Source organism: Eulemur rufifrons, unplaced genomic scaffold (genome assembly GCF_041146395.1).
Source record: "Eulemur rufifrons isolate Redbay unplaced genomic scaffold, OSU_ERuf_1 scaffold_84, whole genome shotgun sequence".
Lineage (NCBI taxonomy): Eukaryota > Metazoa > Chordata > Mammalia > Primates > Lemuridae > Eulemur > Eulemur rufifrons.
The window spans coordinates 630,174-649,711 of record NW_027182866.1 but is presented as its reverse complement, the minus strand read 5'-3'; the positions used below and the strand labels follow the sequence as shown (position 1 = coordinate 649,711).

At 48.2% G+C, this 19,538-nt stretch overlaps 1 protein-coding gene across 5 annotated transcripts in view; it reads left to right on the top strand.

The window, feature by feature from the left end:
* The window catches only part of GNB1 (G protein subunit beta 1), a 77,556-nt gene that overhangs the window by 45,850 nt on the left and 12,168 nt on the right, over positions 1-19,538 (top strand). For all 5 annotated transcript variants that reach the window (XM_069464727.1, XM_069464725.1, XM_069464723.1 and 2 more), the window contains 5 exons: positions 5,246-5,347; positions 9,212-9,250; positions 10,816-10,922; positions 15,220-15,283; positions 16,515-16,677. In XM_069464727.1, the coding sequence (XP_069320828.1) occupies positions 5,291-5,347; positions 9,212-9,250; positions 10,816-10,922; positions 15,220-15,283; positions 16,515-16,677 (430 nt within the window). In that variant the 5' untranslated portion in view covers positions 5,246-5,290. The remainder of the gene's footprint in view (positions 1-5,245; positions 5,348-9,211; positions 9,251-10,815; positions 10,923-15,219; positions 15,284-16,514; positions 16,678-19,538) is intronic.

Below are 19,538 nucleotides of genomic sequence, written 5' to 3'. Positions count from 1 at the left end.
CCGGCCGGCAGGGTGCCGGTGCCTCGTCGCGGAGCTGGGCGAGCTGCCCTGCTCTGTGGCTCTGCAGGTTGGTCAGGTTCGCTTTTTCGAGAGGTTGCTTGGTCGGCACTGGCGAGCGTGAAGGTATGATTTCGGCACTTGCTGCCGCCGTCGTAGAGAATAGCATCTCAGGCCCGGGCACAGGGCGCTCTTTCCACCCACCCGCCCTCTGCTCCACCGGCAGCCCCTTCGTGAGGGGTGTCTGACAGCCGTGCAAGGCAGCACCCGCCCTGCCCTCTCTGGCACGCTTCACCTCGCAAACTCCCATGTGGTTTACCTGTTGGCATCTGTCTCCCTCAAGCTCAAATCTCGCCTGTGTGGCCTTGCTCCCCGCTGCCGAGGCCCGGACGGTGCCCGGCGTGGGGAAGGCTCTGGGCGCGCCGTGTGGGTGGCGTGTCTGCGGAGCCCTCGCTGTGGCACTGGTGTCCTTTCCTGTTGGGGTGTTTCTGTCCTGCCCGCTGCTGCCTAGGGGCCTGGGAAGAGCGAGCTGGAAGGAAGAGGCCTGAGTGCTTTGCTGCCCTTGGATTTGCACTGTCTTAACTTTGGAGATTAACCTGGACTTGGGAATGAAAGAAAAATCGAAAAGCTGATGAAATTGGTTAAATTCCTCCTGCAGACTCTTTTCTCTCAAAATGCCTTTTAATCTCGGAGGTGACCTGTGACGCTGTGGGCTGATCCAGATTCCTGACCTGGTGTAAGACGCTGGGGCTCAGGGGGCCGGTTTTCACTTGGGGCGTTTCGGAGACGCTACCACTGTCCCGTGCAGTGCCGCACAGGAGCCCACGGCTGTGCCGGCCGGCGGCTGACCAGCTGCCTCGGGACTGCCCAGCTGCTCGGTGGGGACACCACAGGTGTGTGTTCTGGGGACCGCGATGCCCATCGTCCTCGAGGTTGCTTGTTGAAAGGGACATTTCATAGTTTAATCACTGCAAGGCTGACAGAGCACTTTCAGATTGGTTTTCTCATTAATTTCCATTTTAACTCTGTGATGTCGAGAACGCCAGTTCTGTTTCGTAATAAGCAGACCAGGCTGGAAAGGGAACTGGTGAAAGTCACATCCTCCCTGTGTTGCAGAACCAGAACTTGACGTTATTCTTCCACGCCTGCATCCCACTGTTCCCTGAGCAGGATTGCAGCCTGAGTGTCGTCGTTGGTGACTGTGAGCAGCTGTGGGGCTTCAGGGGCACCACTGGAGGACCTTCCAGACGTCACGGGGTCTGGGTGCGGGGACAGGGTGGTGCTGCCTTTGTCACGAGCCCTAGGAAGACATCTCGCTGCCGGCGTGAAATATTCCAATTGAAAAATTATGTCGACGCTTGACTCACAGAGGTGTTCCATCTAAAGTAGGGGCGGATCACTTAACATGCTTGCTTTTAAGTTACTTAAATTTCTGTAAGAAGTATTTTCAAAACAGAGGCTCCAAATAAAAGCCCATGGCAGATGTGGGTCATGAGGGACAGACCTGAGACCTCAGCAGGTCCCGTCTTAGTGGATTAGGCCGGAAGTGCCGGAGTCAGCAGCGCCCTAGCTTAGCCGTGACATTGGCCCTGAGAAGAGAAGTGGCCAGGCCGGGCAAACCTGATGGTGGGGTTTTCTAGAAGGTTTTGGGGGACTAAGGATAGTGAAGAGCAAAGCAAAAGCAATTAAATGTAAGTAAGACTTTTAAAATACACATTCATCTTTTAATTTATAAAGGAAACTTTATTACCAGTGTTTGGGAATTGAGTAGAAAAACATGGCAAATAATTCTAGTAAAAATGCTAGTCTTTTTAAATGTCTTTTTTTAAGTGTATTTTTGTTCTTCTAAAACAGCTAAAATTAGTACATGTAAATTTGTTTTTCATTTAGTATATAATATTTTTTCCAAATTATTACAGCGTCTCCAGTATTGTTCTTGGTGATATAGTTTATCCAGTAACTTTAAAATGTAACATTGACTTTTTTTTTTTTAACCAAAAAATACAGAGAAAAAAATTTCAAATGCTCCTTGGTTCTAGAGCCCAGATAAGCTCTGCTAACTTTTGGGGGGCAGGGGTGGCAGGAGAGCCGTGTGGGAAGGGTGATGGGGAGAATGAAAGCCGCCGCCCACCCCCGTCTCTCTCCAGAAACAGCCACCGTGAAGACCTTGCGTCTCTAGAGAAAGGATCGGTCTGTCCTCCTCGTGTGCAGAAGCGTCACGCTTTGTGCACTGTCCTGTCCCTGTTTGTCTCACTCGCTGTCTCCACAGGGGAGGTGCGCTGAAGAGCAGCCAGGGAGGACGTCGGTTTCTGGGGCTCAGGCGTGTGCCTCCCTGTGCCTGCGCCTGCACCCCGCTGTGCCGAGGGCCTGCTGGGGCGGGTGGTCCGTCCCTCCCGCCGCCCGTCAGGCCCGTTCACTGTCCCGCAGCGCGGGGCGCCTGGCGCGTGTTCTCGGGTGTGTGCCCACAGTACAGAAAGATGCTTCTGGTCGGTAAAAGTCCCATCTATAACAAACTGTCTAGATTTGATTTTAGAAAATACACTTGAACATGGAGACTACAGAATGTAATTTAAAAAAATTTTTAAATGCCTGGCAATAGATTTCTCTTATCACTAGTGTATGTATAGATTAAAGAGTGTCTTACAGGAGACTTATTGCTAATAGAAATAGAAATGTACCCGTCCCCCAGTCCCCTTTTAAAATTAGGGACAGGGTCTCTTACTGTGTTGTTCCGGTTGGGCTCAAACTCCTGGGCTCAAGGGATCTTCCTGCCTCAGCCTTGCAAGTAGCTGGGACTGCAGCATGAGCCGCTGCACCTGGCACAGTCCTTAGAATTTGTACGTGAAAACTAGGGAAAGAATTAACCAGTCTTACCCCATTAGAATAAACTGTCCTCAAAATGTGACTTTGTCTGCATCTAACTTGGTGATGTTCCATTTGTGCAGGGCGGCCTGAGGTGTTCTCCCTTAGTGAAGCTGTCCCCATGATTTAAAACATCCACTTCAAATAGTACCTTTAGAAACAAGTGTGTGGTCAGAAATTTTTCTAAAACTGTTGCCGCACACTCTGCCTTGCCAGAGAGCGGTGAGCGCAGGCCCTGCCCTCTGCCGTCTCCTGGTCCTGATGCCAGGCCCCTACTCGCCTGAGCCTCGGCTGCACGGCAGTGCCGGCCTTTCTTGGGGTCGTGTGGACTTCGTCTAAGGTCAACGCACACGAGTTTGAGATTCCTCTTGTCTTTCCCAGGAGTTTCCCAGTTGACTGGTCACGTAGCCTGAGGACAAGCTCAGTGGAGCAGCCCACGGCATTTCATTAGCTGTCACATGTGGTGTAGACGCTGGTGGGCGCAGTGAGGGCCAGGACCCAGCTGGGGGGATCTCCCACCACCCGTACCGGGAACTCACACACTTCTAAATATGCTTTTCATGGGGAGAGATTCTTTTGTTGTCATCAATAAATATATATCTATAATTAGGTCATGTCATAATGATTTTTGAATGCTTTTGTGCAGAACAGGAAGTGTAGGAATTTCACCAACTAAGCTTTTTGGGCCATCCAGATAATTCCCCTAGATGGGTTTCATTCTTAAGAAAATACACAACTGTCAATTGAATTTCGATGCATATTAACCCTATGACTTTTACGCAGAGTTATGATAGTAAAAGTGATTAAAATTGTCAGTAATTGGCCGGGCGTGGTGGCTCACGCCTGTAATCCTAGCACTCTGGGAGGCCGAGGCGGGTGGATCGCTCAAGGTCAGGAGTTCGAGACCAGCCTGAGCAAGAGCGAGACCCCGTCTCTAAAAATAGAAAGAAATTATATGGACAACTAAAATATATATAGAAAAAATTAGCCGGGCATGGTGGTGCATGCCTGTAGTCCCAGCTACTCGGGAGGCTGAGGCAGTAGGATCGCTTGAGCCCAGGAGTCTGAGGTTGCTGTGAGCTAAGCTGACGCCATGGCACTCTAGCCCGGGCAACAGAGTGAGACTCTGTCTCAAAAAAAAAAAAAAAAAAATATTGTCAGTAATTGTATCGTCGGCTTCGTGGTGCTTCAGTCACATTACGGCTAACAGCCAAGACCTTGGTCAGAAATGCAAACTCCATTTATGACACTATCTTTGGGAAGTCTCGTGTTCAACAGGGTGATTTCACTGACTCTGACGTCGGGAATCCTGCCCGCCGTGCCCGGGTGGGTGTGCGGGAGGCTGGCACTGAGCCTAGGTTAGCCCATCCCTGTAGGGATCAAGGTGTTGTTTCTGAGCCTGCTGGGATCCCAGGGAGAGCAGGCTGTAGGCGAACCCAGCCGCCGGACACCACCCCGTGGGCGTTCAGGGTTGCGGTGTGATGGTTGTGACATCTCTGGACCAGTCCTGGGTCACAGTCACTATGGGTTGCCCCGTTGCCCCCGTCTCCGTTTCCTGAAGTAACTGCCTCTGCGTTTTTGTGTGGTTGCTACTCTAAAGTCAGTCTGTTCTTCTTGGGTTTTTGGGGAAACCCAGATTCTTTCATGGAAAATGCTGCTTAACAGATTTTTCTTTCTTTCTTTCTCCACCCCCCCTTTTCTTTTTTTTGGTAGAGTCGGGATCTTGCTATGTTGGCCAGGCTGGGCTCTAATTTTGTACTCAAGTAATCCTTCCACCTTGGCCTTCCAAAATGGTGGGAATACAGGCATGAGCCACCTCACCTGTCCAGATTTTTCTTTTCTTTTTTTCAGAGAACAGGGTTTTTCTCTGTTGCCCAGGCTAGAGCACAGTGGCATCCTCATAGCTCACTGCAACCTCAAACTCCTGGGCTCAAGCGATCCTCCTGCCTCAGCTGGTACTATAGGCATGCACCACCACATCCAGCTGATTTTTCTATTTTTTTGTAGAAACAGGGTCTAGCTCTGTTGCTCAGGCTAGTCTCAAACTCCTAGCCTCAAGCGACCCTTCCACTCCGGCTTCCCAAAGTGCTAGGGCTACAGGTGTGAGCCACAGCACCTGGCCAGATTTTTCTTTTTTTAATCCACCACATTTTCAGTAGTATATTAGACACTGTCATATGATACAAAGCCAGTAAATGATTGTGATTATATTTTATGAACCTGGCCCTAGGTAGGCATTTTATATGTTGTAACGAATGCTTAAAGAAAAGTGTTGATTTCTAATGAAACCATAGCTCTCAAATTTTCAATTTACTTTTCTCACCCACTTCATTAAATGACTCAACAATTTACTAATTTTTTGTGCCTATGTTTTTTTTTTTTTCAGATCTCAGTTCTTGGAGGTGGAGTTGAAGAGCACTAAGATCAGAAGATGAGTGAACTTGACCAATTACGGCAGGAGGCCGAACAACTTAAAAACCAAATTAGAGTATGTAGCTGTATATGTGCTTCGTTTTTTTTTTTTTTTTATTTTTTGTAGAGACACGGTCTCCCTGCGTTTCCCAGGCTGGTCCTGACCTGGCCGCGAGTGGTCCTTGGCTTCCCGGAGCGCTGGGTTTGCAGGCGTGAGCCGCTGCCCCTGCCCATTTTTTTCTTTTCTTTTCTGTTTTGTTTTATTGATCATTTGAGTTTCAGGTCCGATGTTGTCTGATTTAGGAAAGACAGAGTACAGAATGACTTACTCGGTGTTTTAGATTGAAATTAAATCCTACTTGACCCAGTATGTACTAATTGCAGATTCAGACACTTGGCCTGGTACATTGTTTTCAGGATTTTGTTTTCCATATATTATAATTTGTTATTTGAGTGTACATAAAGTGTCTCCATAGAATTCATAGATGTCTTTTTTTTTTTTTTTTTTTTTTTTTGAGACAGAGTCTCACTCTGTTGCCCGGGCTAGAGTGAGTGCCGTGGCGTCAGCCTAGCTCACAGCAACCTCAAACTCCTGGGCTCAAGCGATCCTCCTGCCTCAGCCTCCCGAGTAGCTGGGACTACAGGCATGCGCCACCATGCCTGGCTAATTTTTCTATATATATATATATTTTTAGTTGTCCATATAATTTCTTTCTATTTTTGGTAGAGACGGGGTCTCGCTCTTGCTCAGGCTGGTCTCGAACTCCTGACCTTGAGCGATCCACCCGCCTCGGCCTCCCAGAGTGCTAGGATTACAGGCGTGAGCCACCGCGCCCGGCCCATAGATGTCTTTTTTAACTCTTTATCTTAACTTTGGGAATTAGCTTTGTGATACTCTTGGCCACTGTATCAGACTGTGGTATCTGCTTCCCTCCCCTGAATATTGGGACTATTAAGTTGAGGGCAGAAAACTTATTTCAAAATTAGAATATTAACAATAATAGGGCCAGGCGCAGGGGCTCACATCTATAATCCTAGCACTCTGGGAGGCCCAGGTGGGAGGATAGCTTGAGGTCAGGAGTTCGAGACCAGCCTCAGCAAGAGCGAGACCCTGTCTCTATTAAAATGAGAGAAATTAGCTGGGCAACTAAAAATAAAAAAAAAAAAATTAGCCGAGTGTGGTGGTGTGTGCCTGTAGTCCCAGGGAGGCTGGGAGGTTGAAGGAGGATCGGTTGAGCCCAGGAGTTGGAGGCTGCAGTGAGCTATGATGATACCACTGCACTCTACCTGGGGCAACAGAGCAAAACTATGTATGTCTCAAAAAAAAAAAAAAAAAAAAAAAAAGAAGAAGAAACAAATAATAGTAAAGAATTTTTTGTGTGCCTGATGTATTTTTTCTTAATTTTGAAAGGGTTATTCCTTAGGGATGATGACTAGAATCTACTCCTTTTAGTAGACTACTAGAGAGAGCAGATGTATCTGATTGAAGATACAAACAACTGTGTGCAATTAACTGCACTGTACAAAGAATACCTTTCACAGAATTCTAAAACATTTCAGTTCTAATTTACAGCTGATACGCAGTGTTAAATTGCAGAGTCCATGAGCTTTTTAAGAAGGGGGGAGTAATAGGTCTACAAGGAATTAATTCTGTTCCCCTAACTTTCATGAAGACAGTGCTTTTAGTAAATGCCTTATAGATAAACTTTTAGTACATGTTTCTGTTCTTAAACTGGTGATTTCATATGGAGAGTGAGAAAGGGGTGGACTCACCAGAAAAAGCCCAGAGTCTTCTGTGTGTACAGGTTTAGCCCATTTGATGAACGAGCTTTCTCTGGTACTTGTTTTCACCTGTCACTCTTGAGCTGCTCTTCAGAGCATCACAGGAAGCCGACGGTATTGCAAAGACTGCTGATTGAAACGTGGCCTTAAAATACACAGACCAGCTGGTGGATTAAGAAAAACTCCACAGAGTGACAAAATGTGCAGGTGTAGTTTTGTTGTTGTTTTTAAAGAGGGTGGTCTCACTCTGTCACCCAGGCTGGAGTGCAGTGGCGTGACCGTAGCTCATTGCAATCTTGAACTCCTGGGCTTAAGCGATCCTCCTGCCTCAGCCTCCCGAGTGGCTGGGACTACAGGCTCATGCCACTATACCTGGCTAATTTTTAAAAGTGTTTTTTGAAGACGAGATCTCGCTATGTTGCCCAGGCTGGTTTTGAACTCCTGGCCTCAAGCGATCCACCTGCCCTGACCTCCCAAAGTGTTGAGATTATTGGCATGAGCCAACTGTGGCTGGCCCAAACTTCTTTTTAAAGTGGGGTGCCAGCCTGTGAAGGTGAGCTTGATTCATTTGTGTGACAGGCCAGCTGCCCCAGTCACCTGGTGTGAAACATTGTTTAGCAACTTGGAGCTGAGCAGGGCCTAAGCTTTAACTTAGGGTGAAGTTGCTTGCGCGTTGCTGTGTTGACAGACATCCACCAGGAAGAGAAACTGAGTAATGATTTGGACATGTCCACCTCTGCTCAGTGTGGACCGTTAGACATGTCTGCAGGACTCCCTGGCAATTAATCTGAAAGATGTTAACGGTTTTGTCTTTGTTAAGCAGCTACAGAGCTTGTTTCCATCAGAAAACTTCTTCCTGCACTCTCAAAAGTTGAAGGTGGGCCGGGCGTGGTGGCTCACGCCTGTAATCCTAGCATTCTGGGAGGCCGAGGCAGGTGGATCGCTCGAGGTCAGGAGTTCGAGACCAGCCTGAGCAAGAGTGAGACTCCGTCTCTACTAAAAATAGAAAGAAATTATATGGACAACTAAAATATATATATACAAAAAATTAGCCGGGCATGGTGGCGCATGCCTGTAGTCCCAGCTACTCGGGAGGCTGAGGCAGTAGGATCGCTTAAGCCCAGGAGTTTGAGGTTGCTGTGAGCTAGGCTGACGCCACGGCACTCACTCTAGCCCGGGCAACAGAGTGAGACTCTGTCTCAAAAAAAAAAAAAAAAGTTGAAGGTGTCTGTTCTGAGAAGTGCTGCATTCGTTTATAACAAGCAGTTATTGACTGAGATGAAGACAATCGAAGTTATCTGTGCTTATTTTTTTACAATAATTTTGCCTTCTATTTAACAGTAATGTCGCTACACAGTGTGTTATGCAGTACATTTGGAAACCCATTTTAGTCTTTGGACACTAACCAGGATGAAGTTGCTTAAATCCCATGTTTTATTTTCTCCAGTTTGTAAATTTATGTTATTTTTTAATATCCAAAGCTATATGTAATGTCAAAAAGAATAGTATTTGGAAATATTAAAGTCAGTACTTGACAAAAACACTTGCTACTCTGAATCATCCCCCCCTTTACTCCTGATTTTATTGCTGGTGTAGAAATGCTTATATAATTATAAGCAAAATGATAATAGCTTAATTGAAGATGAATTTAGAATCTAGAGATTTGGTATATTTATAATAATCCCAATGTATTTTCATACTATCAATTTATAAATATTCCCACCTCCGGCCTTATAAAATAGTTATCTTTTTTTTTTGGAAACAGAGTCTTGCTCTGTCACCCGGGCTAGAGTGCCGTGTTTTGATCATAGCTCACAGCAACCTCAAATTCCTCGGCTCAAGTGATCCTCCTGCCTCAGCCTCCTGAGTAGCTGGGACTATAGGTGTGCCCCACCAGGCCCGGCTAATTTTTTTCTATGTTTTGGTAGATAAGGGGTCTCGCTCGTTCTCAGGCTGGTCCTGAACTCCTGGCCTCAAGTGATCCTCCTCCTCCGGCCTCCCAAAGTGCTGGGATTCCAGGCGTGAGCCACCGCGCCTGGCCAACACTCTACTTTTGCTTCTCACAATTTATGGAGGCTCTCTGGAACTTTGGCGGGTACAGATCTAAGATTGAATGTGTCTAAAACGTTACTAATTTGCCTTTGTCGTTACTTCCTAGGATGCCAGAAAAGCGTGTGCAGATGCAACCCTGTCCCAGGTAAGGGCCAGTCCGACACGGAGCAGGGGCTGGTGCGTGTGGTGCCTCCACGCTCTGCCCGTTCTCTCGCCCTCTAAGCAGTGAGGGTGTCCACTGCCGGGGGCGTTTTCATTCAGAAGTCATTCTGACGAGAGGCATGAGAAGGGGAGCGGGGTTGTTAAGATGAAAACAACATCTTAAGCCATAAATATTCGCTTCTGCTATGGAGGTAGTAGTTGTAAAATATTGCCGATGTCTGAAAGTAAGTACTTTGAACGTCCTCTCCTTAGCAGATCTGCCTCAGAACTGTGACGTGTGTGTCCAGTCTGGCAGTTCCTCAGAAAGGTAGAACTCAGGACTGTGTGGCCCCGCAGTTCCGCCGAGACTCGGTCCCTGCCCAGAGAACCGAACACTGATTTTCAAACAAACACCTGTGCGCAAACGTCCGTGGCAGCACCGTTCGCAGTAGCCAGAAGGCAGAAACAACCAAAGTGTCTGTAAATGGACGAGTGGGCGAATGGCGCGTGGCCGTGTGTGCGGCGGCGGGCAGCCCTGACCCAGGCTGCCACGTGGCTGAACCGCCCGCTGCGGCAAGTGGGAGAAGCCACAGTGGCCGTGTGCTGTGTGACGACTGTGTGTGTGTGAAGCGGCTGGAATAGCAGCATCCACAGAGAGAGAAGCCATGTCGTGCTCGCTGGCGGTTGGGGGAGGGGCGTAGGCAGTGACCGCTTATGGGCGGGGGTTTCCTTTTGGGGCGAGGAAGGTGTTTTGGAACTAGAGGGTGGTGCTGCACAGCACTCTGAATGTGCTACATGCACTGGGATGATACTTTAAATGGTTGATTTTATGTCGTGTGAAGTTTACCTGATTAAAAAAGTAAAGTCCAAAGAATTGGACAGAAATGTGAAGGAAAAATTACATTCATACTTCCACTAAGGATGATTAAATTTTTGCATTGTCCAAATGCTTTAGTTGGTGCACTTTAATTGAGGTTAAACAGTACATCAAAGAAGAAAATTACACTAGACAGAACTACCTAAATTTCAGTGCTTAGGTGGCCTTTGGAGTGCCCACGTTTTGAAAGCCCCCTGTCACGGTGCACTTGCTCCATTCGCCACCTGACACCGTCAGTGTGGGCGTGTGCAGGGCGGGGTCAGCAGGTGTGTGTCCCACAGGCCGTGGCTCCGCAGAGCAGGTGCTGACTCTTGCCCAGGCCCACACGTAATGTGATGCCGCAAGCATTTATTTTGCCGAGACGTGGGACATTTGTGTGGTGGCTTGGAAGAAGAGTGGCCCCGTAAGGACTGAGGCCCAGGAGGAGCTGGTCCTGGGTGGACAGTGAGAGCGAGGAGGAGGAAGGGGAGAGCTAGCGCATCGGGGCTGGCAGTGTGCGCACACACAGGTTGGCGGGAGCGGAAACCGTGTCCCGAAGACCAGCCAAAGCATGAGACTCGCTAAGGATCATGGAAGGGGTTGGCTGCCGGGCGCCACAATGAAAGCCACTGAGGAACGGAGCCCGGGGTCGGTGGGGGAGGAGGGGAAGTCCATCACAGAGGTTAATTCGCAGTCACGCTTTTGTTTTCAAGATCACAAACAACATCGACCCCGTGGGAAGAATCCAGATGCGCACCAGGAGAACGCTGAGGGGGCACCTGGCCAAGATCTACGCCATGCACTGGGGCACGGATTCCAGGTATGGAGTCAGGGGCTGCTCTGCTTTTCTCGGGGGAAATAACCTGAACTCATTTGCTGTGTTTCGTAAAGAAAAATTTGGGATTCACAGATGCACATTCTCTGCCCAATTTCCACTCCCCTGGGCTGATCGCACGTTGTTACTTCTTCACTACCCAGGTCTTGCTACCTTGGTTTTTCTTCCTCCCCCCTCAGCTTTCTTTCAGTTTCTAGACCTTTGTTCTCCAGCCCACAGCGTACTTCCGCCACCTAGCCTCCCTGCCCTGGTTCCTGGTTCCTTGACCGCTCAGCCTGTTTCTTACGGCTCCTTGGCCCACACCCTGTCGGGAGCTCAGTGCCCGCTCGGAGGGTCACAAAACCTGCCCCATGAGGGCACTGGAGGGTCGAGCCTGTTGCGCCTTTGAGCGGAGCCCAGTGCCCGTGCTCGCGTGTGCCGAGCTCGCGTGTGCCGTGCTCGCGTGTGCCGAGCTCGCGTGTGCCGTGCTCGCGTGTGCCGAGCTCGCGTGTGCCGAGCTCGCGTGTGCCGTGCTCGCGTGTGCCCTGCTCGCGTGTGCCGAGCTCGCGTGTGCCGAGCTCGCGTGTGCCCTGCTCGCGTGTGCCGAGCTCGCGTGTGCCCTGCTCGCGTGTGCCCTGCTCGCGTGTGCCCTGCTCGCGTGTGCCGTCGGCCTCCGCAGACACGGACATGCACCTGTGAGCGGGTCTCACAGGCAGTTCCCTTCGTGGCTTCCATTTTTTGTACCTTAAATTCTCCCCCTTGGTCCTCCCCTGGCCTTCTCACCCCGTCAGCCCACAGCCTCTGCCCTTCCCTCACCCACGCCCTGGGGAGGCCGCCTTGCCCTCCAGCCACTGCTGGAGTGAAATCTCCCTCTTCTCTTTTAGATGCTGCTAAAGGGTCTGTCTTCTGCCTTTTCCATCTAGGTAATTCAACAGAGTGCTATTCGATTAGTGTAGCTGTGACACGCCCTTTTAGGAACCGGACATGTGATTCTTAACACGCCTTTCTTTGAGTAGTAGTGTTCTTCATATTCAATTGTCAGAGTGGAATTTTCTGCTTGGCTTTCCTTTTGTTCGTGAAATTATCTGCTTTAGAGCATAAACAGCTAGAGAACAAAAGATTCTATCTTTAGTTTGTTCTGTATGGTATCCCATACAATTCCTTATGCAAATGAGAGTGGGCAGGATCATTTTAATGGTGGCCGCAGTCAGAATGGAGCAGGGGGGGAGGGCGGGGGGAAGACGTTGTGCTGAGGGTGTGGAGCTTCAGTTAGGCCGGAAGAGTGAGTTCTAGAAATCTGCACAGCAGGGGCACTACAGTTAACAATAAAGTATGTCTCAAAATCCTTAGAGTAGATTTTAAATGTTCCCGCCACAACAGATAAATAACTATGTGGAGTGATGGATATGTTAATTAGCTTGATTTTATCATTTCCACAGTGTAAATATGTAGCAAAACATCACGTTTTACCCCATAAATATGTAATTATTTTAAAATCACAAATAAATAATGTGAGCAAATATTTTGTGAATTCAGAATTATCTCTTTAAAAATTATAAAATAAAAAACAAAGAAAAGCAGAAAATGTTCTTACTAATCAATATAAAAAGCAGACGGTAGACAAACAGCGTGCTATCCTGGGGCCTGTGCTCCGTGTGTGGAATCTGGACGTCCTGCACGGGCGGGATGTGTGATTGGACGGTGCTGGGCAGGCTCTCCGTCCAGCCTCAGGCGCGAATCCTGCTTGGAAGCCCAGGATCAGAAGGGAGCAAAGCAAGAGCTGAAGAAGCGGGACCAAGTGCAGGCGCGGCCTCCCTGGGAGTGAAGGGGGGAGGGGTCGCCCTCTGGGAGGCTGGTGGGTGTCGCTGGTCTGCACTCATTCCTGGGGTGCCCGGTGCCTGTCGTTTCTCTTGCAGTTGCAAGAGAAAACCAGCAAATGATACTGAGTGGGACCTGTGCTATCCAGAACCCTTTAGGGGCTTTTCGGTTCTGGATAGCTGTGTTTTCTGGACAGGCCACTGGTTGCCTCTTTAAAGCCCAAAATAGTTTTTTTTTTTAAGATTTTCCCTAATCACCTTCTTATTTCCTGGCTTCATAAACAAAGGTTATTGCACAAGATTTGTTTTTCACGACTCAGAGCTGTGATGTATGATCCCATTTGTTTTACTGAGCCTGTTTGATTCACGGACACTCAGACTGCTGGCAGTGACTAGCAGGTTTGTCTTTCAGAAGTACAGGAGAGCCCTCAGTGAGTGGCTTGTCTATGTGCAGGCGTTAATGGATGAGACGTGTACATCTGTAGTGTGTTTATCGACATATTTATTTACACTGAAGTTTGACCTTTAGTAACATTTGAGATTCTCTTTCAGTCACATGGATTAATGTTAAATTTTCTCTTCCCTTATTAGGATTGGGAGTGAAGCACAACTAAAGCACCAGGCTTGAGAGCCCTCCCTCCTCTGAGTGAAAGGAAGGGCGTTAGGTGTTTGGCCTTTGCTGCTTTGAGCGTTCCGGAGCCCTTGGGCTGCTTCCCGGCTCCCGCCTCTGTGTCCTGGGTGGCAGCACCTCAGGCCGCTGGTCTGCGGATGGGGAAGCCTCGGGGAGGCCAGGGAACCGGGTCCTCCAGCAGCTACCTGGCCTGGGATTAGGAGGCCTGTCTTCTCTCACCTTCCAGAGGATCAGTGGGCAGCTTACTGTTTCCCTCACCCCTCAGCCAGTCAGCAGTTATTAAGCTGTCTGACCGGGAGACCTCCCTGAAGGTGACCCTGCTGACCTGGGAGGGTAAGCTGCTTTAGATCAGCTCGGATGCTCTGCTCAGTTTCAGAGGGGCCCGGCGGAACTAGGGCAGCAGAGGGAACCTTACACCGTTACGCAGAAATAGTTTTAACTGCCTGACATGTTGGTGGCTGAACCTGGGTGGAGGAATTTGCTGTAAGAATTGCGTCCTGCACTTAGTTCAGCTGTGTGATAAATTTTGTAACGGGGTGCTGCTGAAAAGGTTTTATTCCTTCCAAACTTGCACCTTTAAAGGAAGTTTGATTGGCTTTCAGAAGCGAAATATGCATGCAGCTGAAATGGTTAAAACTTGTGTTTGATAAAAATCCTTAAAATTAAAAATCTTTGTCATTGTTTACCATATTGACCGAAATCTCCACATGGAATTGTGAGTGGAAGCTCCGTGCACGCTGGGGAACAGCACGCTCTGTGGGACGGCTCTGCGGAGCATCCTGTCGCTGTGCTTTCCGGGATTTGCTCTGGCCCGGCTTACTGTCTAAATAATGTAAAGTCCCTTTGCCCCTTGTTCGTAACACTTTCCTTTGTAATATCCTGCCGTAATTCTGCAAGTGTGGACAGAGCTCATTTTCTTTTTTTTGAGACAGAGTCTCGCTCTGTTGCCCAGGCTGGAGTGCCGTGGCGCCAGCCTAGCTCACAGCAACCTCAAACTCTTAGGCTTAAGCGATCCTCCTGCCTCAGCCTCCCGAGTAGCTGGGACTACAGGCATGCGCCACCACGCCCAGCTGATTTCTTCTATATATTTTTAGTTGTCCAGATAATTTCCTTCTATTTTTTTTTTTTTTTAGTAAAGACGGGGTCTCGCTCTTGCTCAGGCTGGTTTCGAACTCCTGAGCTCAAACGATCCGCCCGCCTCGGCCTCCCAGAGTGCTAGGATTACAGGCGTGAGCCACCGCGCCCGGCCTACAGAGCTGATTTTCAACACAGAGATCCCAAACTCAGCACAGTTGCCAGAGCAAGGAAATAGTCGTGGAACAATTCCTGGCAGTTCTGGTCCCTGCTGCTGTGGCCCATTTGTAGCCCAGTCTGGGAAATTTCCTGGGGGTTTTTGGGTGAGAAATGTTTCACGAATTTGGAATGTCAAGAAGCTTATTTATTCCTTTATATCCAGGCTTTCTCTGGGTCAGAATGGAACAAAAAATTGTATACTAATTATTTTTTACCACCGTTGGCTCTTGAAAGATCTGTACGTCTCCGATTCGATTTGCAATAAAAGGAAACCAAACGGAAGCGATTGCGAGAGGACGTTGGCCTGTCCTGGCTGACGGGGAGCAGCCGTGGGGGTCTGGGCTGCGCCAGGAGCCGCACACTTTCCGCTCTGAGCTGTCGTTATGCTTTCAGAACGGGTCTAACATTTGGAACTTTTTAAAATTTTTACTTATTAATAAGTGTGCTTTATCTCAAGCAGACGTATGCTGAAGCACACGTTAGAAGTCACCAGAGTCTCAGTTTTCGTTTGTTGCCTTTGTAGGGTAGAACTAACGGGTTTGATTTTGTGCTTTCCCTCCAGGCTTCTTGTCAGTGCCTCGCAGGATGGTAAACTTATCATCTGGGACAGCTACACCACAAACAAGGTAGGGCCCGGAAAATCCCTTTCCCCGGCAAGCCAGCCCAGGAAACAGTGCGATTTTTAGCTCTGGGTTCATTTTTGTTAGATCAGGTAGTACGGGACGGGGAGGCAGCCAGAGCAGTGTTGTGGGTAAGGCCGTGCGGGTGAGGCAGAAGCCGAGTTGTGTGCTGGTCTCTGCTGCTGAGCCTGCACACTGGGGCCACGGGGTCCTCTGCCTGCCGGCCGTGTGGGAGGCCGGTGCCTCCTTACATTCTAGGAGACCTGGGTTCCAGTTTGTGCTCAGACTGGGAAGTTTCTTATTTTTTTTTATATAATAAAGAAATAGAGCTTTTCACTTAGTAGTTTTCACAAGAGATAATGTGGAAGGCATTATACTTTAAAAATTAAATTAAATTCTTTTTTGGCCAGGCGCGGTGGCTCACACCTATAGTCCCAGCACTCTGGGAGGCTGAGGCGGGTGGATCGTTTGAGCTCAGGAGTTCGAGATCAGCCTGAGCAAGATCGAGACCCCGTCTCTACTAAAAAAAATAGAAAGAAATTAGCCAAACAACTAAAAATACGTAGAAAAAGTCAGCCGGGCATGGTGGCGCATGCCTGTAGTCCCAGCTACTTGGGAGGCTGAGGCAAGAGGATCACTCAATTGAGCCCAGGAGTCTGAGGTTGCTGTGAGCTAGGCTGATGCCACGGCACTCTAGCCAGGGCAATAGAGTGAGACTCTGTCTCAAAAAAAAAAAAAAAAACTTTTTAAAATTTAATCCAAAATTGTATTGAATAAAAAAGCACTGTGATAGATTTTACTAAAGAATGCTAAACGTATGAAAGATTGCACTGATTATAACAAACCTGAAGCACTGGGGGGGTGTGGCAGGATTAGTCATAGTGTCCAGTGTGGTTGTTCAGTAAAACTATTTTGTTTTTGTTTCAAATAAATTTTTGGCCATTTGTCAGGCTAATGAAGTATTTCCTTTTAATACGTGGTGTTGAGCAGGGGGCAGCAGTGCTGTTTCTTAAGTGCCCGCCGCACTGCATGCTGGGACTTGGCAACACTGCGTGCTGAGTCGGTGCCCCCGGTGCAGCACTGGGTCCCTAATACAGATCGGCCACACGTGCGAATTACTTCCTGGCTCTTTTGCTCTGTCACCTTCCATGCAATGAAAGTTGAAGACTAAAATCCTAGTGTCGGTGTTAACGTTTCTGAACTCACAAGTGTCCGCGTTGTCTGTTCTGGCCTTCAGGTCCACGCCATCCCTCTGCGCTCCTCCTGGGTCATGACCTGTGCGTACGCCCCTTCTGGGAACTACGTGGCCTGCGGTGGGCTGGATAACATTTGCTCCATTTATAATCTGAAAACTCGTGAAGGGAACGTCCGAGTGAGTCGTGAGCTGGCGGGACATACAGGTATGTGTTGTCATTAACCTTCGAGTGATGCGGGCTGTTTATCTTCACCAGTGAGAAACCTGTGGGTTTAAGTTAGTGTAACCTCCCGTTTTCAAGGACTCCAGCTACTCTGGTCACTCCCTTGATGGTTGGCAGCCACTGTCTTTTTCACCCTAACGTGACCTAGTTCGACCTGTTACCCTGTTTTAAACCACCTTCCATCGTGAGCACCCCTTTCTGCAAGTTTCCTGATCCAGACGCACGTGTGTCCGTGTGCACATGTGTGCGTACAGACATGAGTTTTCCCACCAGCACGCCTGTTTCCAAGGAGGCAGAAGACAGTTCTGTGGTGATTTAAGTGCTTTTGAGTGTGGCAAGCTTTAAACGGGTAGAGTATTATTTTGCCAAGATTTCATTTACTTATGACACTATTTCTAACTAAAGGCACAACGTTTCTGAAGGACAAGGTCCTACCCTCGTATTTTACCTCTGGCAGCATCTCTGTCCTCGAAGGTTCTACCCTGAGTATTTTGGCCACACTCCGCTGGGCTCAGCTGCTTCCTGTGCAGCCAGAGAAAACTGTTCTGATTAATGGGGGACATGGTACCACTTCTGACACCCCCGAGTGGTCTGTTAAATAGGTTAACTTCGGCCAGAGAAGAGTATATCCCTTTGTCCTTTGAAAAACATGCAACCTGTTTTCATTGGTTTCTATTCTACCTTATTTCCTGCCTTTCGCTTACTTTGGGGTTGTTTTCTTAAGGTAAAACCTGTGGCCACTGTTTTTAGACCTACCGTTTTTTTTCAATTATAACACTTTTAAAATTTTAAATTTCCCTCAATGGATGGCTTTAGCTGCATCTCACAAATTTTGATAAATTATATTTTAATTATCATTCGATATGAAAAATTTTAATACCTTTGTGATTACTTGTTTGATTTATGGCTTATTTAGAAATATGCTGTATTATTAATTTTCAAATATCTTTAGTTCTCTTAGTTAACTTACTGTCGATTTCTGATTAAATGCCATTGTATTTAGAGAACGCAGGCTACATCATTTTGTTTCTGTGTTTGAGGCTTCCCTTTAATGGAGTCAGTGGTCTGTCGTGGTGGCCGCACCACGTGCCCGTGGAGAGAACGTGTGCTCTGTTGTCCTTGGGCACGGTGTCCTGTATGTGTTACTCAGCAAGACTTCGGACATGTTCAAATCTTTTCTGTCTTCGTGTGAACTGCGAGGAAGGGCTGTTAATGTATTATTTCTCCCTTTAATTGTGTCAACATTTGCTTCATGTGTTTGCGCTCTTTCGTCAGTGTGCACATTGACCATGGTCATGCTTTCTTGACGGATTGACCCCTCCCCCGTGACACTCTGTGTTGTAAAGTCTACTTTGATGCTGGTGCATCTAAGTCAGCCTTCCTATGCTTCCTCTTTGCACGGGATGTTTGTTCCCCGTCCGTTCACTTTCAGCGAACTCTGTCTTCGCAAGGAGCGCCTGTGGGCAGCAAGTGGTCGAGTCCCGGTTCTGTCTGCTCTGCGGGGCTCTGCCTTTCCAGTGCCGCGCGGCTCGTGTGGTTGTGGTTGTGCTGCTGGGCTTGGCTGTGACTTTGTCCTGCGTGTTCCTCCTCTCCTGCCTTCTTGCGGGTGACTTGATTATGTTAGGCGTCTGTTTTAGTTTACCTGTTGGCTTTTCAGGCGCACCATCGTGTTGTGTTTCAGTGGTGTGCTTAGGGTGTGTGTTCGTGCTTCAGGGTCCACTCGGCTAGTGTTGCTCCAGCTCACACCAAATGTGAAACTCTCCCAGCCGCAGAGGCCTGTTGACATGGTTTCCATGGGTGTTGCCCCTGGCCCTGAGGATGCATCATTGCCTTGAACATTCTTAAGAAATCAGATAGTCCATGAGACTGCAAACTAGTCCAGCCTCTCTGGAAAGCAATATGGAGATACCTCAAGGAGCTACAAGTAGAACTACCCTTTGTTCCAGGAATCCCATTACTGGGCATCTACCCAAAGGAACAAAAGACATTCTATAAAAAAGACATCATACGAGAATGTTTATAGCAGCACAATTCACAATTGCAAAGATGTGGAAACAACCCAATGCCCATCAATCCATGAGTGCATTAATAAAATGTGGTATATGTGTACCATGGAGTTCTACTCAGCCACAACAAACAATGGTGATCTGGCACCTCTTGTATCATCCTGGATAGAGCTGGAGCCCATCCTACTAAGTGAAGTGTCCCAAGAATGGAAACCCAAGCACCACGTGTACTCACCATCAAATTGGTATTAATTGACAACACTTAAGTGCACATGTGGAAGTAACATTCATCAGGCGTTGGGAAGGTGGGAGTGGGGAGGAGGGGATGGGTGTATTCACACCTAATGGGTGCGGTGCGCACTCTGGGGGATGGACACGCTTGAAGCTCTGACTTGGGCGGGGCAAAGGCAATATACGTAACCTAAACATTTGTTACCCCCATAATATTGCTGAAATTAAAAAAAATAAAGTAAACATATATGCAAAATTTAAAAAAAAAGAAATTAATCCAGAGATTTGAATGGACTAAGTCATTTTGACACCTGCTCCGGTACTGGCCGTGCCCAGTGCTCCTCATTCCTCCTGCGGATGTGTGTTCTCTTTGGTTTCCCGTCGCCTGAGGGACTCCTGCAGGCAGCGCAGGGCTGCTGGCAAGGAGCTCTCTTGGTTTTCACGGACCTCACGTTGTCTGTTCTGCGTTTATTCTCGAAGGATAGTTCCCATGCATATAGAGTAGTGTGTTGACTGTTGTTTTTCCGGTTAGCATCTGTGAAGGTTTCTCTTTGGCTCTTGGCAGTTTGGCTGTGATGTGCTGAGGTACGATTTCCGTTGTATTTA